Source organism: Jaculus jaculus, chromosome 16 (genome assembly GCF_020740685.1).
Source record: "Jaculus jaculus isolate mJacJac1 chromosome 16, mJacJac1.mat.Y.cur, whole genome shotgun sequence".
Taxonomy (NCBI): domain Eukaryota; kingdom Metazoa; phylum Chordata; class Mammalia; order Rodentia; family Dipodidae; genus Jaculus; species Jaculus jaculus.
The window spans coordinates 27,875,245-27,893,792 of NC_059117.1; the positions used below are offsets into that span (position 1 = coordinate 27,875,245).

Consider the following 18,548-nt stretch of genomic DNA (forward strand, 5'->3'; position numbering starts at 1 on the left):
AGGAGTAAGAGTATTACTAGTGTAATTATCTAGGACAGATTGCAAAAGCTAAGACAGAGTAGAGAATCTTACCACTCCGATGGAAAAGTAATTGTTGATGATAGTGTAAGGCACGGGGTCTCCTTTCTCATCTTTGTCATTTGGTATGACCTCAAACTTCCACCTGTCCAGCAGGATTTCTGTGCTGCTTTCAATGTCTTTGAGGATCTTCATCAGATTCTCACCTTCATAACCTAATGGATAAAATTCTCTTGAGATCAAAGGGAACCAATTAACAAATGATATATTTATACTCACTGAAGTGCGTTTATTGATGTGCATTATTTTGACAACAACCAATGCACTTAGAGCTAAGTCTAACACCGAATGAAGAACAGAATCTAATCTTACTGTACTTGTACGAATTGTTGATTATTAGCTTTCATAGCCCAACACATATTTCTGTCCTGTGTTATCAGTCTCAGTATATACAATCACCAATAAACATTTGCACCAGCTGCCCCTCCATATTTCTGTATCAATATGTTTTAAAAAATGCAGTTAATTATCATTTCAAAATCTTCATCCCAAGCAGTCAGTGACAGGACATCAGCCTTATGGCAAAGTCAGAAACACAATTGAATTGTTGGAATTTTCATCTAGCCCTTATTTCCATTGAACCCTTAGTTGAAATAGTACAACTTCCCGTTTAAACAAGAAATGCCCCTGCCTGTTTTTAAAATCAGTTTATTCTGCTTTTCTTTCTTTCTTTTTTTTTTTTTCAGAATGGATACTGATGGTGCCCGGTTCTTTACAGCTAGCTTTCTTCTATATATTCTACACACATAGTTTTAAAGTATTTTCTTTTTATTTATTTATTTTAAAGGAAGAGGCAGAGCAAGGGAGAGAGAAAAAGAGAAAGAGAGAGAGAAAGAGAGAGAGGGCATGACAGGGCCTCAAGCCACTACAAATGAACTCCATATGCATGTAACACCTTGTGCATCTGGCTTATGTGGATCCTGGGGAATTGAACCTGAGTCCTTTAACTCTGCAGGTAAGTATGTTAACTGACAAGCCATCTCTGCAGCCCTGCATACATAATTTTAAATGTGATCTATTCTTTTTGATGCCAACTTCCAAAATAAAAGATGAGATGTCCATCTTATGCTGTCTCATATTGTCCATTTCTCATAACTTGCTTGTCTTAGAATGGGCATTATAATAATTGTTGTTTTATTATCACTGGAAAATTCTGTTGCCAGATGTGCCTAGAGTAAATAGTGAGCAAATCAATGGATAAGGATTTACTATAGATTGTCAACATGACCCCAAAATAAGATGTTCCCTGATATTATATGCTCTCTTAAATTTCTCTGTGGGTATACACTGCTATAAGTAAAGGTAGTAGACTAAATGTAGCTGTGTTATTTACTGGACCTCTTTCTTAATCTTCCTCAACATCAGTTTCCTCCCCCTATCAAGCCTTATAATTGCTCTGTGGACAAAGGGAAGTAAGGTATAGAAGTCCTCAGTGTATGAATTTTAAATTCATTAAATAGAAAGTTTTCAACAATTTGGGAATAAAGATGTTGACTGAGTCAAAATTTGAAATATTCTATATTACATAATTTCTCTTTCTATTTAGATACACACACATACTCATTCACTCATACACACACTTAAATTTCAGAAATAATATTTCCAGTTGAAACAATATCTCAATAGTTTTGGTATACAACTTTTGACCTGTAGCTTATTAATTTATTTGCTAAATTAAAGTATTCCAGTGACTATATGCACTCTTGTTAGGGTTGTTAGCAACTTCATATGCCAACACCTAAGAATTCATTCCATTTAAGATATACTAATTCAATTATTTATAAGAGTATGAATGTAGATACATGTAAGGAACTCTACTTTTTTAATGAGAAACTATTTTTTTATTTTTTAATTTTTATTTATTTATTTATTTGAGAGCAACAGGCAGAGAGAGAGAAAGAGGCATAGAGAAAGACAGAGAGAGAGAGAGAGAGAGAGAGAGAGAGAGAGAGGGAAAGAGAGAGGGAGAGAATGGGCATGCCAGGGCCTCCAGCTACTGCAAATGAACTCCAGACATGTGTGCCCCCATGTGCATCTGGCTAACGTGGGTCCTGGGGAATCGAGCCTTGAACCGGGGTCCGTAGGCTTCACAGGCAAGCGCTTAACCACTAAGCCATCTCTCCAGCCCGAGGAACTCTACTTTTGAAGCCTACTTTTCACCTACTAACATGACACATTTAACATTTATTATACACAACTCAATATGAACACAACAGAGTACAAGAAACAGTAATTGCATATTTATTGCCAAATACCTGAAAATATTTTATAAAGTGGTGTAATTTTTAAATATGAATACTAATGACATTTAAAATATTCAAACATTCGGGCTGGAGAGATGGCTTAGTGGTTAAGCGCTTGCCTGTGAAGCCTAAGGATCCCGGCTGGAGGCTCGATTCCCCAGGACCCACGTTAGCCAGATGCACAAGGGGGTGCAGGCATCTGGAGTTCACTTGCAGTGGCTGGAGGCCCTGGCACGCCCATTCTTTCTCCCTCTCTCTATCTGCCTCTTTCTGTCCCTTTCTGTCTCTCTCAAATAAATAAACGAAAATAATTTAAAAAATTGAAAAATAAAATACTCAAACATTGGCAAACATTGAATAGCTTAAACTAAAAGACTAAAACAATTTTATTTACTTATATCTCAGTTATTTCATTTTAATTGTAATTTTTATTGTTTTCATTGTTTTGCCTATGAGAGGGTATTAGGTGTGCTGTGGGGTGGTGTGCTGAGTGCTCAGGTGCTCACCTTCCCAGTGTGAAGGCAGAAGTCAGAAGAGACTGCAAGTGTCACCTCTATCCTTTCACTCACCCATACATTTCTTTGAGAAGGATGCCATCCATCCATCTATCTATCTATCTATCTATCTATCTATCTATCTATCTATCTATCATCTATCTATCTATCTATCTATCTATCTATCTATCTATCTATCTATCTATCTACCTACCTACCTACCTACCTACCTACCTACCTATCTCTCTATTCCCTTAAGCTTTTGTTTCATTGTTTTGTTTTTTTTTTTCTTCTATCAGACTAGCTGACCTAGGAGCCCTAGACATTTTCTGTTCTTCATTTCCCATAATAATGGGGTTACAAGCCCACGTGGTTATGCCTAGTTGTTGAAATGAGTGGTGGTATTTGAACTTAAAAGGTTTCAGGCCTCCTCAGCCTCTCTTTCTTGTGTGGAATATGCTCAGAACCACTGAACCATCTGCCCAGCCCCTCAAGTGTTTTTCTTTTCTTTTTTTTTTTTTTAATAGTTTTATCCTCTTTCTTTAACTAATTTCTTATTTTCATAAGAAGAAGAATAATCCAAAACAATATTCTTTGTATGTGTGAATTTACATTGAATTCAATGAAAATGGTAAAACAGGGCTGGAGAGATGACTTAGCAGTTAAGACGTTTGCCTGCAAAGCCAAAGGATCATGGTCTGAGTTCTCAGGACCCACATTAGCCAGATTCACAAGGGGGCGCACGCGCCTCTCTCTCTTTCTCTCTCTCCCTCTTTCTCTGTCAAATAAATAAATAAAATAAAATAAAGAATGATTCATTTGCTTAAAAAGTCTGCTTTGGGGATGAAGAGATGGCTCACCAGTTAAAGATGCTTGCAAAGCATAACAGCCCGGGTTCAGTTCCCTAGTACCGACCTAAAACCAGACACACAAAGTGGCCCATATGTCTCAGATTTATTTGCAGGCACAGGAGGCCCTTGGACATGCATACTCACTCCTTCTGTCTGCCTCCCTATCTCTCTCTTTTTGTTTTACAAAAAGAAAAAAAAAAAATACTGTTTTCAAGCGTAAAGGAATTTTAATATGATTAATTAGTTATATGATTATCTGCCATTAATTAGTTATATGATCAATAAAACATGGGTGTCTATATGTATATGTAGAAGAACACACATACTTAGCAGAATTAAGGTATTAAGTAATGTGGAGAGCATTTTCAGTTTAGCTGCAACAGTGTTTAACACAGTATTAGATGACTGTCCAGGAGAGAATGTGATAAGAATGTACTTAGTACAAATTAATTACTATAGCAATAATAAAGTAGTATCACTCAGTTTTAAACAACTGACCACGTGATATATTTTGAAAGATTCTGTTTTTAGTTAAAGGTGAAAGGAACTACTATTAGTCAATCTTCTTTTGGAGTAAAAATGGAAAAGCTATAAACAAACCTATAACATGTAGTCCTAAGAACTAATGAACTAAGATTGATTCCACATCTTATTACCCTTCTACAAAATATTTATGTCCAGCTACCCCGTATGCACTACCTAAGTTCATAGATTTTATGTAATGATAGAATGGTATTAATAAAATTCCTCAACTCAAAAAGATTAATTTCTTTTGAAAAAATAATACCAAATCCAATAAATACATAAGCTAAAAGTTGATTTATAGGAAAGAATGTTGCAAATTCACTTTATTTTCATTTAAAACTTGTAATTGCTCTAAGGTAAGAAATAAAACCAGAGGTGATACTCATCCGGTCATAACTAACATGTGCAAATGATTGATTGGAACTCATAAAGTAGATCATCCTATGACAAGCAACCCTACATATTTACAAGAAAAGACTCCATTGAATCCTTACTTCCTTACTCTACACACACAACATTTTGCTTATAATACACGTCTTTAAATTTTTTGTTAAATTCCTGATAAGAAATTTCAAAAGAGATGTAACGTATTTACCATATTCCTTGGGGCATGTTACATGATGACACTGCCACACTTTCAAAAATATAAAAATGCATTCTTGTAAGTACACTCTGCTACCAATATATTCCACTGATAGTAAGTAACCTAAGTGATTATTAGTTGATAGAGTGATATCTTTCAAATTTTAGGTAAAATAATACTTACCATTTGTGGTGGTTTGATTCAGGTTTCCCCCATTAATTTAGGTGTTCTGAATGCTAGGTTCCCAGCTGATGGAGATTTGGGGATTAACACCTCCTGGAGGAAGTGTATTGTTGGGAGCAGGCTTACAGCCAGTTTCCCCTTGCCAGTGTGTGGTACACTGCCCTGTTCCTATTGTCCACCTGATGTTAGCCAGGGGTGATGTCTACCCTCTGCCATCATGGAGCTTCCCACTCTAGCCTATAAGCCAAAGTAAATCTCTTTCCCCAACAAGCTGCTCTTGGTTGGGTGATTTCTACCAGCAATGTGAAACTGACTACAAAACCACTACTTTAAAAAGTATTCAGAATCCACACTGAACAAATCACTTTAATATCAAATTGTCTATCTCCACGCAAGAATGACAGACAGGCACCCTTCAAGTTCTGATGACGATCTGGAAGCACACAGGTATTTATCAACATGACCAAAGATACACAGAGGGGCACTCACCTTTCTTTACGAATAGGCTCTAGAAAAACATTCTTTTTATGTCTCTAATTGCTCTTTAATCTCTAATAGGACAATTATAACGTAAACTCTCACTTATATAACTGCAGTTCTCCATGATCTCATATTTCCCAACCAGTTTCTTTTTCAGATTAAAATTAGAAATTTATTTTTGAAGATATATCTTGCATTTTGTCAATTCTAGTTTCTCTGGCAAGATCTGGTGGTATTCAGGAGCCTTCGTGTAAGTGTAAGTAATGAATTTTGTATAATTTTGTATAAGGACCTCATGTGGAAATACTCTGCGTGCACTCTGCTCCCCATGTGCTCCTAGATCAACAGCATGTCACGTGCTTCTCCACATGTGAGTCTGAAGCTTGTTCCATCTGCTTATGAAGTGTATAACCAGTTTTTGATGATTGTGTCTTTATGTTTATATTTTCATCAGCTTTGAGGGTGAAAGATTTCCATATATTGGTATTGCATCGTTATTGTAAAGTCTCATGGGTCATTTACAACTTTTAACATTTAAAACATACCATTAGATTTTAAGTTATGTTGTTTTCTTATGTTTATTGTTTCCAAGTACAGAATACACTGGTTCCCCTGTGGGAGATTTCAGATGGGATACATACTTACATAGTACATACATTCAAGTAACTCACTCAGTAGGGTTTAAATTATTTCTCTTTTTTGGATTTTGTCACTGAATTTATAAATTAAACATATGGACATGTTCCCTTAGACTCACTCCATTAAAGAGTGCACCACTTTACTCAGCCACAAACTCTAATTTATTTAGGATAATATTCAAAATTTAAAATTCTGAACATTGACATTAGTTCATGCTGTGTACTTGGTTTCCTAAGTGAGAAATGCAAAAACTGGAGTGGACTTAAAACTTGTCCTTCCAAGGTCAATTCTACAATTTATACCTGATTAAAACTCAAATTATTTTCATCTCCTTGTCTTATACTTGTGTTTGTATACATTTGACTAATGTGTATACTCAATTAGCAAACATATGACAGTCATTATATTTGCCAAAATCAGATGGCAATTGTCATGCAAGTCATGCTGGGCATTTCTTATGGTGAGCAGTGTGTATTATCCCTGTTTACCAGACTGTGCAGCTGTCTTACCTCCTCCCCACCGCAAGCATCTTGCTAGGTCATTGCCAGTCCCAAGCGGCAGAATAGCAACAGGAGGGTGTTTCACTACATTGGCCTTTTCTGAATAATTGAAAAATAAAGAGAAAGTTCAGTTTTAACCAAACTTACATTTAATGAAAATATTGTACAGGTACTTATACACAGAAAAAAAATGTCTTATATAAATAAAAGTACAAATGTTACTATATTTATGCATTGTTGAGAACCAATATAATACAAATGACATTGTTGAAATAGTGACAGGGATGTTTCAAAACTCAGGCATGAGCAGAATTCATTGCTCAGACAGTGTGTGGACAGGCCCAGTGGCCTGGAGTGAGTAGGCCAGACCCCTGCATCTGGGCCCTTCCCGCCTCCCCAGTCTGGGTTGCCTTCACTGGTCTGTGTACTGGGGGGAAGGGGCACAGCATGAAATAGGCCAGATCCCTGTTCCCTTGCTCCTCCCAGTCCCCTGGTCCTGGTAGGTCCCACTGTGCTTTGCTTGGGGAGGCCTTCCTGGTTCCTGTGTGAGCTGTGGAATTAAACCTTTTGCTCTGCTATTCTGACTGGCCACTGGGTACCAACATCCCTGTTAACCTGAGGCAAAGGGTGAATGAGCCAAAGGACAAAAACTTGCTTGCTCCTCAATAAAATAGTTTTCATAAAATGGTTAGATAACAATACAAAAAAAAAAAAGACAAGAAAGTCAGAAAACTAAGAGACCTCTACCAACGATGCCTAGTCCTATACAGAAGCCTCCAGTGAAATCAGAGAGCAATCAAGAGAAATTCCTTCCTGAAATGAAAACACAACAACCATTGAGAGCCAGTTAAAGAAAATAAATAAATAACTGAACATGAAGCAAACTATCAAACAACCAACAATTGTATCAAGGAAATTGAACAGAATTGTCTCCTAGAGTGTTCATCTTTTAACAGTAGGCTTAACTTGATCAAAGAAAACATCAGAACACTCTAAAGAGATATGAATAAATTGAAGGTAAGTCAAGAAATGGAAGATCTCAAAAACTGGTTGGTTAAGCTTAATGAAGACTTGATCAAATGCAAGAATGAACTACAGGAAGCATAAAGAATATCAGAACTCGAACTGAAACCATACCTCAAAAGAGATATGCATGATACAAAATAACACAGCAAAAAGCAAAAAAAAAAAAAAAATCAAACATAAATTATAAAAACCACTCTAGAACCACTCACCAACAGAGTTACTCATGTGGAAGACAGAACCTCTGACCTGAAAGGTAAGACAGAAGAAATTGATCAGGAGGCCAAAAACTTTGCTAAGTTCAAAAAAATCAAGTGAACAGACTACAAGGGTACAATGTGACACCCTAAAAAACCAAACATCTAGATTTTGGGTAAACTAGGAGAGGAAATCCAGACCAGAGGCATGTAGAACATACTCAACAAAATTAAAGAAGAAATTTTCTGAATCTTGCAAAAGAGAGGTCCATCCAGATAAAAGAAGTCCACAGAACACCAAACAGACAGGCCCAAAGAAGAAACCCTCCAAGACATCATAGTTAAAACTCTTAACAATTGAAACAAAGATCAAGTGTTAAAATTAGCAAGAGAGAAGCAATTCACAACATACAAAGGCAATCCCATCAGAATTACATCAGATTTTTCAATGGAAACCCTGAAAGTCAGAAGGGCCTGGAATGGCACACTTCAAAATCTGAAGAACTATGGCTTCCAACCCAACCTACTTTACTCAGAAAAAGTATCCCTCATAATAGATGGTGAAAGAAAAATTTTCCATGAAAAAAGTTAACTCTATGATTATATGAAGACAAAGCCAACCCTAGAGAATATTTACGTGAATAGTCCACACAGAACGGTCAAACAACCAATCTCAAGATTCAACAAGAAGATCTAAATAACCAAAATAAACCAGGATCAAAATAATACACAACATAAGAAATCATCAAACCCCATAAAATACTTCCTCATGTCAGGGATTGATTCAAACTTCACAGTAATAACCTTAAAAATTAATGATCTTATCTCACCCATCAAAAGACACAGGTTATCAGGATGGATCCAAAAACTGGACCCCACTATCTGATATCCTCAAGAAACCCACCTCACCACTAAAGACAGACACCTCCTCAGGGTGAAAAGTTGGAAAATGATATTCCAAGCAAATGGAAATATAAAAAAGAGGGTATTGCTATATTAATATCTGATAAAATAGTCATCATGCCAAAAGTAATTAAAAAGGACAAATAAGGTCTTTTCTTTTCTTACTCATCAAGAGAATGATCCATCAAGAACACATCACATTCATACATATGTATTCACCAAACAGTTTATAAAACAAAATATACTCAACAATAAAACAGAAAGAAGCACCAAAGCCATCATAATCAGAGACATCAATACTCCACTATCATTAATAGACAGATAAGCAGAAAATCAACAGGGAAATGCTAGAGCTCAACATCATCATAGATCAACTAGACCTAACGGAAATCTACAGAACTTTCCACCCAAACGGTACAGAATATACATTCTTCTCAGCAGCCCACATATCCTTCTCCAAAATTGACCATATACTAGGTCATAAAACATGCTTCATAAAGTCAGGAAAATTGAAGTAACTTCCTGCATCATGTGAGATCATAATGCTTTAAAGCTAGAAATTCATAAGAGACACATCAAGAACTCCACCAGCTCCTAAAGACTAAAGAAAACACATTTAAACAATGAGTGGGTCATAAAAGAAAATTTACAATTCCTAGAATTGGATGATAATGAAAACACACCCTACTAAAACTTAAGAGACACAATGAAAGCAGTCATAAGGGGAAAACTCATAGCTCAAAACCATTATTACAAAGACAGAGAGATCCCAAATCAATAATCTGACTATCCACCTAAAGGACCCAGAGAAACAAGAAGAATCCAACTCAAAGAGCTCCAGATGGAAATAAATAATCAAGACTAGAGTAGAAATTAATGAATTGGAAACCAAGAAAACAATTTTTAAAAATTGATGAAAAGAAGAGCTGGTTCTTTGAGAAAAAAAAAAAAAAAAAGATTGATGAACCCCTGGCCAAACTGATAGGCAAAAAAAAAAAAAAAAAAAAAGGACATGTCTCCAAAAAACACAAAATCAGAAATGAAAAAGTAGAGTTCACAATAGACATCACTTAAATTAGAGGAGTCATCAGGGCATACTTCCAAAACCCGTATTCCACAAAATTAAATTATCTGGAAGAAATGGATGAATCCTAAACACTACTACCTACAAAACTAAACTCAGAGCAGATTAGTCTCCTAAACAAACATGTCACATCCATGGAGATTGAAAAGGTCATCATAAATCTCCCATAAAGAAAAGTCCAGGACAGGATGCCTTCTCAGCTGAAATCTATCAAACCTTCATAGAAGAACAGAAACCAATTTTTCTCAAACTATTCCACCTAATCAGAGACCAGGGAATCCTCCCAGACTTCTTATATGAAGTTAGCATCATTCTAATACCAAAACCAGACAGAGATGCAACAAGGAAAGAAAATTATAGGCCTATATCCCTAATGAACTTAGATGCAAAAATCCTGAACAAAACCTTTGCAAACAACACATCAACACCATTATCCAACTTGATCAAGTAGGCTTCATCCCAGGGATGCAGGAGTGGTTTAATATATGGAAATTCGTCAATGCGGTAGACCACATAAATAAACTGAACCATAAGAACCACATGATCATCTCAATTGATACAAAGAAGGCCTTTGAGAAAATACAATACCACTTCATTAAAAAAAAAAAAAAAACTGGAAAGAATAGGCATGCAGTTTTTTTTTTAATTGCAACACATTAAAGATTATATATAAAGCTCCTAAAGCACAAATAATAGTTAATGCGGAAAAACTCACAGTTCCCACTGAAATTTGGAACAAGACAGGAGTGCCTACTTTCATCAGTGCTCTTCAACATAGTATTAGAAGTTCTATCTCAAGCATTAAGACAAGAGAAAGAAATAGAAGGGGTTCAAATTGGAAAGGAAGAAATCACATTACCTCTATTTGCAGATCACATAACCCCATTTATAAGTGACCTGAATATCTCCTTCTCAAAACTTCTAAAGGTGATAAATCCCTTCAGCAAAGTGGTAGGATACAAAATCAATTCACAAAAATCAGTACATTTGCTATATGCAAAGGGCACATATACTGAGAAAGAAATCAGTGAGGCTGTCCCATTTTCAATAGCAACAAAAATAATTAAATACCTTTGAATAACACTAAGAAATAATGTGAAAGAACTATGTATTGAAAACATAAAAACACTCAATAAAGAAATAGAGGAGGACTTGAGAAGATGGAAAGACCTCCTGTGCTCCTGGATAGGTAGAATTAATATTATAAAAATGGCAATTCCACCAAAAGAAACATACAGATTTAACACAATACTAATAAAAATACTAGCATCATTCTTCACAGAGATTTAAAAAATGATCTCAAAATTCATATGGAATGGCAGAAGGCCTCATGTAACCAAACATATCCTCAGCAAAAGAAACACTTCAGGTGGAATCCCTATGTCTGATCTAAAGCTGTATTACAAAGCCATAGTGACAAAAACAGCATGGTAATGGAATAAAAACAGAAATATAGACCAATGGAATAGAGTTGAAGACCCAGACCTTAGGGCAGGTAACTACAGCTGCTTGTTCTTTGACAGAGGTGTCAATAATGTAGACTTGAGATAACACAGAATCTTCAACAAATGTTGCTGGACAAATTAGATGACCATATGTCGAAAAATTAAATTTGACCCACTTACTTAGCCATATACAAAAATCAAGTCCAGATGGATTAAAGACCTCCGTATAAGGCCTGAAACTCTTCAACTACCGGAAGAGAAAGTAGGATATACTCTCCACTTTATAGGACTGGGTAAAGGCTTCCTGAGCAAACCCCTAATAGCCAAGGAAATTAAACAAGCCCTCAACCAATTGCATCTCACAATGTTAAAATGCTTTTGCACAGCCAATAGATAACCTACTTAAAGGGACAAAATCTAGGCCAGCTATGCCAATGATAGAAGCCTATACTGACAAAATGGCACATTGAAATTTGTAGAAAAATGGTTGAACTTGAAACAGATCATTATTAGTGAACTCAGCCAATCATAGAAAGACAAATGTCACATGATCTCACTCATCTGCAATTCCTAACCTGGGTCAGCCCAACTTGCTGACACAACTAAATAGCATTTCAAGGCCTGGGCAATAGGGAGGGTTGGGTTTGGGCAAAGGGGAAGGGTTGTGGGGACGATAAACTGAACCAAAATTGAAGTGGTACCATAAAATTCTATATCCTAGAAGCCAGGCTGAAAGGTGGAACCCTCACGAGGGCCTTAGAGGGAGCACCTGAATCTAAGGGCCCTAGGGAGAGTGAGATGCAACCTAACCACAAAATTCTCCTGTTTCTCTTTCTTCTCTGTCCTTTTCTTTTTTACTTTTCCCTTGGCACTGGCTTGTAACTCCCAGTACCAGGATGTGGTCTACACCCACAATGATCTATTGATCACAGAAAACTAATAGATCACCCAAAACAAACAAGGTAGATTTTTGTCAGAGCACTTGATTACTCACCAGAGATAAATGGTAAGACCCTACTGCTGAAGACACCAAAAGCTGTCTGCATGGGCCATGGAAAGACCTGGCTGGAATCCAGAAGAGAGCCAGTCCCCACAAAATTAGCCCATCTAGTGCTGGAAGGCACTAGATGAGATACTAGGGGAAAGTGGCCTCATCTGCCCAAACAACTCAAAGTCTAAGTGACTCAGAAGCAAACAACCTGATGTGATGCACACGTAAGTGCAATAGTAGCACACAGCCATGGTGGATAACCAACTGCTTTTGGCTAACTGATCCACACAGTGGAACTGGGAAACAAGTAAGAATCATATCCAGATAATGATTGTGCTTTCCATTGTCAAGCTCCCACTAACCTTAGGGTTTAAGAGGGTCTAAACCATTTTAGTTCCCTCTACATAAGTAAAGGTTTTCCCATGACCCCATGCAGACTTCATTCTCCTTTGGATAATCTGCTTCTCTGTTTCAGATGGGAGATGAACCAGCACAAGGGTAATGGAGAAAGACACTGAGAACACTCAACACCTACCAAACCAGAGATCCAGAGACTCCTAAGAGCGCATCACTGAAGTAGATTTAAACTGCTCCCAGCAAAGCTCAGGGAATTTTGTGAAAGATTATTAGAGCCACAAATTGGAACATTTTGTACAGAGACCTTGCCTCTCCACCCGCCCCCCGCCATAATGCATGACGCACAATCACCATGAGGTTGATCTGCATCCCCAACAAGGTAGGCCTCTTCAGAAAAGGGGCAGGGAGGAGGGAAAGGATGGTAGAACATGTGTTGTTCACATACAATATATGACCATGCCTAATTTTCAAAGGATGAAAGAGAAAAAACCAACCTTGAGATAAGTCTTTTAAATATTTTAGAACCCTTTTTAGAAAGTAGTGAAAACTGAAGCAATCCCTTGCACCTCAGTTGGACGAAGGTGAAACCAGAGGAATTGGCAAGATGAGTAAGGGTGCTGGATCCATAGATAACCTGATAACCAGCGCCAGGGTGATGGAGACAGACAGTGAGGATACCCAACACATACCGAAGCGGAAATCCTGAAGCTCCTGATAGCTCAATAGCGAAGTAGACTTAAAACACACCTGCAGCTAGAGTAGTGGCTTAGCGGTTTAGGTACTTGACTGCAAAGCCTAAGGATTCATGTTCAACTATGCAGGTCCCATGAAAGCCAGACACACAGTGAAGCAACAATGCAGTGGTGCATATGTGCACAAAAAGGTACTCACATCAAAAGGTTGATTGCAGTGGCTAGAAGCCCTGGCATGCAAATTTTCTATCTCTCTTTCTCCCCACCCCCAACCTCATCCTCTGTCCCCCTCACTAAAAAGATAACGAGGACAATTTGTTGGGCTTGCCTCAAAAAAAAAAAAAAAAAAGGTCAAACATGATGGAATACACCTTTAATCATCCCAGCACTCAGGAGGCAGATGTAGGAAGATCACCATGAGTTCTAGGGCACCCTGAGACTATATAGTGAATTTCAGGTCAGAGCCACAGGCTGGGAGGGCATAATATCCAGAGGCATTGCTCTCCTCCACCAGCACCATACACAATGACTGCTGCTTTCAGAACACATAACCCCCACTACCATGGGCAATACAAGGGAAGAATAGGGACCAGGAGGAGGGAAATGATGGTACTAACACGTGATGGGTCCACACAAACTACGTTCATAATTCAGTGGGATTGCTGGTGTTCACCGTGGGGGTTGTGGGTTAGGAGTGGTGAGAACAGCAGTCAGTCATTGAGGATGGGGAAAATCCCTCCGGTTATCCTTTCCCAACCTGTCACTTTTACAAACTTTCTGGCCCCTCTTTTGAAAAATCCTTGGAGCTGTGGTGGGTGTTTTAAAAAACTATTTCAGTGATCAAAGTATATTCTTTTTAAACAAATATTAATTTACTTCAGAGATGGAGTTAGAGAGAGAGAGAGAGAGAGAGGGTCAAGAAAGAGTGAGAGTGAGAGAGAGAGAGAGAGAGAGAGAGAGAGAGAAAATGGGTATGTCAGGGCTTCCAGCCACTGCAAACGAACTCCAAATGCATGCACCCCCTTGTGCATCTGGCTTACATGGGTCCTGGGGAATCGAACCAGGGTCCTTTGGCTTTGTAGGCAAATGTCTTAACTGCTAAGCCCTCTCTCCAGCCCTCAATTATGTTTTTAATGTAAATACTTTTCAATGTATGAAAAGACAGAACATTCTGATCTGCATTTTTTTTCAATACAAAAAAACAGAAGTTTATGTCAATTTATAGAGAGAACACAATTTCTTTTGAATTAATTCTTATGTTAAGGATAACATTTCTCATAAACTAGTCAATTCAGAGACTGAAATAAAATTTTAAGAGGTAAGTATTGTCTGGGCTTTATCTCTTCATGAGTGGTAATTCATTATCAATTAATCTAATTACTAAGTCTGACAATGGTCAGCTCTGAAGAAAACAGGTAAATTTTCAGAATTCACCAATTGTTTGTGTGTTTCTATGTGTGTGTTACCCATTCTGGTTTTCCTTTTAGTCATAGATAAGTTTTGAGTGTTTTTCAAACTCAACTTCTTTGAATAGCATCAAGATATGAATTATAACCCCACATCTGTCACTTTTCACAACTTAAATAATTAGGTTATCCATGTCTCTGATTCCTGCCTCTCTGGTGGTATTACTGATATCATTTAGGTCCTTGATCAATAGGAAGTACACAAGATGGGTTAGAGTTATCTGACAGCACAAAATAAAGTTAAATAATCATAATCCCTGCTTGGATTGTGCACAGAGGATAAGGTGTTGAAGCTTCATGTTCAAATAAGGAAAATACTTAATACTTAGCAAGATATTTTTCTTCCTATAACCTCCATGTCTAGGACAAAGGAAAAAACAGTCTTCCTATAGTCTGCTTTCAAAATAACTCTGAAGGTTTAGGAAATACTTTGAAGAATTGGGGGGGGGAGACAAGAATTTCTAGATCTTTGCAAATTATATCAGTTATAACTTTGAACTAAAGAACAGTAATTAAAGTACTGAGCAATTTGTCAGATGACCAATTTATATCACTGCACCCAAAAAAATGGCTACTAGTGTGGGGAGAGATGATAGACAGAAAATAGATCGATGATAGATTATAGATTCATGATAAGCAGAAGACAGATGATCTTAAAGCAAGCATTGTTACCACTCCCACACAAACAACATTGAATATTGTCTATTACCTATGCAATCTAAAATCCAGCCCACAGTTCCATCTCCACCACATGCTAACACTCTGAAGTCAGGAACATCGCGGAAAAAGTTTAATCTGAAAAAGATACATTGCATGGCATGTGATTGATATTTTTAAATGAGCATTTTTCAGTTTATTTTTAAATTCTTAGCATTTAATCAATAGAAAAAACATATCTTATTTATAAAAATGTAAAATATTTTACTGATATCTTACTCATCATTCAAGTATTTTTAGATCACTCATTCCAGTTTATATAATTTAATAATACTTTGCAATAACTGCTTGAATCTGTACTGCATATATTTTTATACAGTCTTAAATGTAGAATAGTAGGTTGTAATTTTCACTATGACATACTCCTAATCCTTACCTAATGTGCATAATCCAGAACAGAATTTAGCAAATGTTATCAAAGTTTTTCTTGTTGTTGAATAATTATTTAAAAATAACTACAATATTGGTAAACATGATATATTCCCTACATTTCTGCTTTCTCCTTTACTGGGAAACTGATCAGGGTGCAGCTGGGATTCTAGGCAACTGTTTTTGGCATTTCCTCTAATAATCCACAACTAACAATCTACCAACAGGTGTCAGATTTCACCTTGTCTTTGACCTGGTCAACAGTGTTAACCACCCAAGAACCCTTCATCTTAATTACCTGCTCCATTGTGCTAAACACCCCACTGTTTCTCCTGCTGCAGTATAGAGTGCTGACTAACAGTCTACCTTGGGAAAAGTCACAAGGCAGGTAGTGTATCTAGTTCCACACTCACACATGCCCATATTAATGCAAGAAATCAAGATGGGAGAAAAACGTGTGTCTTCTCACGTCCTTTTTTTCCACACAGATTCCCAGTGGGAATAAAAAGGAATGCAATCAACAAAGTCATTTTTTTCATACATTATACATTCATACAGATGAAGGGACATATTTAAAACTTTATTATACACATATTTTTACCATGGATAGACTGTAAAATGCATACACAAGGGAGGCTTTGTTCATTTAGCTCAAACTGTGTTTTTCTGTATTCGCATTAAACATATACATGGTGTTTGTGCCCCACCACAACCAAAGTGCCACATGATAATTTACAAGTGAGTGTATTCCAAAATTCAGTAATAATGATCTTAAAGACGATGGCTACTATTTCACTACTAGCTGTGGATGTAGCCCAGTGTTATATTTTTTTAAAAAAATGCGAAGTCTTAGTTCTATACCCTGTGATAAAACAAACAAACAAAATGCATTTAATTGTGATATAATAATACGACTCTAGTATGTATATGAGGTACGTTTGTGTGAATATATGCATTTGTATGAAGGATACTTGGGAGAAAAATATTCTGCTATTGCGTGCCTCTAAATGACTCTCTGTGTGGAATATGTAAGTGTCCATGTCCTGGAAATCTCAAAATACTACTCTTGAACTGTGTAATATTTCTTCGATGGGTATAAAAACACTACTTTGTTATTTTTGTAAAATATAACTACTATGTTCACTAGTCAATTCATCCCTGTAGGATTCCTTGGTGATATGTAATCTTTTCAGGAAATAGTATCATTAAAAACCTCAATTCTCTTTTAATTGAGTTGTCTTTTTAATAGTACTGTATAAAGAAAGCCTTTATGTATTGCAAGTGCTTGCATACATTTCAATTTATTTCCTTTGAAATATACTGTGTAAAATCTATACAAACACCTCACATACAAATTGTAAAATGTATAAAAATTAAGTAAACACACCATCTGATTATAATATCCGTTGATATTTAACATTAAGCTCCCATGCCTGTATAATCTTCATATTTGCCCCTTGTTAGATATGTTGAAATTATTTTCCATTTGCCTAATGACACGGTTTCCTTAAACAATGTAAGACATAATAATAAATGCCTGTGAACCGATTGCCTGCTACAAGAATACCTTACATATTCGTTTGCACCTTCCCCGTAACCCAGTTCCCCCTCCTCCGCAGAGGTGAGCGCTGGCACCAGGACTGGCCCACACTGGCGCACACCCTGCACGCTGTGACATTCTCTCTGCTTTTCTCATTCCGCATTGGCGCTAAGGTTCATCAGCACGGTAGCAGAAGCTCTTTCCAGGTATAACTTCCTTTTCAGGTCTGTGATGTTTTAAAGACGAGTTAGGTGAAAATCTCTGTCAAAACCCATATCCAAAGGTGTGTGGACTGGTTAAAATCGTGTTCTTATAAAAACCAATTCTTATCCATACTTTCTATCATTACAGATGGTGTTAAAGTCTAGTAATATCTACCACTAGTCTTTCTGAGCAGTATTTAAGCAATGTCTCCCCTACTTAGAGGCCAGAAATATATTTGCATGTAGTCTCCTAAAATTTCAGTTGTACTTTTTGGCATAGAACTTTTTAATTTTGTGAGTGGTGAGGTAAGCATCTTTTTATATCTTCCCTCGGCCCCTTCCTCCCTCCCTCCCTCCCTCCCTCCCTCCCTCCCTCCCTCCCTCCCTCCCTCCCTCCCTCCTTCCCTTCCGTCTTTCCTTCTATTTGGATTTCTCCCTATTTCCCGCCTTCCTACCATCAGTCTATCATTTCTAACTTCTTTTTCTTATATTGCATCATTTTAGATGTACTTTTATTCATTTTCACTTATTATATAATTCAACTCTGCCCATGTACCTCTGTCCTAATTCCAATTTTTCTTCTTAAATATGATAATAATATTGAAATAAATAAATAAGGGTTATTAGGCAGTGAAAATTAAATGGAAGATGTTTATAACTTATAGGTTCTGACTTTGAATGCCTCTGTGATTGTGCCATTACAACCTTGGTTATTCTTTTTTTTTTAATTAAGTAGAAACATTGTATGAACATTTCCTATAATATTCACTACTCTGTTTTATACATGAATTTGTCTGCTTATGCAACAGTTTCATACTCTTTCAATCTCTGTAGCTTTCTATCATAGGAATTGATGAAACATGTTTATTATTTCTTCCTTGCATTTCATATAACTTTTAAAGTTAACTTGTCATATTCCACAAAAATAAAATCAGGAAGTAATTTAATGATTTTGACTGGAGTCAAATTAAACTACATTAAATTT

At 36.7% G+C, this 18,548-nt stretch overlaps 1 protein-coding gene across 8 annotated transcripts in view; it reads right to left on the reverse strand.

The window, feature by feature from the left end:
* Positions 1-18,548, reverse strand: part of Dgkb (diacylglycerol kinase beta) — a 690,706-nt gene that overhangs the window by 392,097 nt on the left and 280,061 nt on the right. For all 8 annotated transcript variants that reach the window (XM_045135964.1, XM_045135963.1, XM_045135965.1 and 5 more), the window contains 3 exons: positions 15,444-15,529; positions 6,586-6,675; positions 73-233 (listed from right to left, as the gene is read on the reverse strand). In XM_045135964.1, the coding sequence (XP_044991899.1) occupies positions 73-233; positions 6,586-6,675; positions 15,444-15,529 (337 nt within the window). The remainder of the gene's footprint in view (positions 1-72; positions 234-6,585; positions 6,676-15,443; positions 15,530-18,548) is intronic.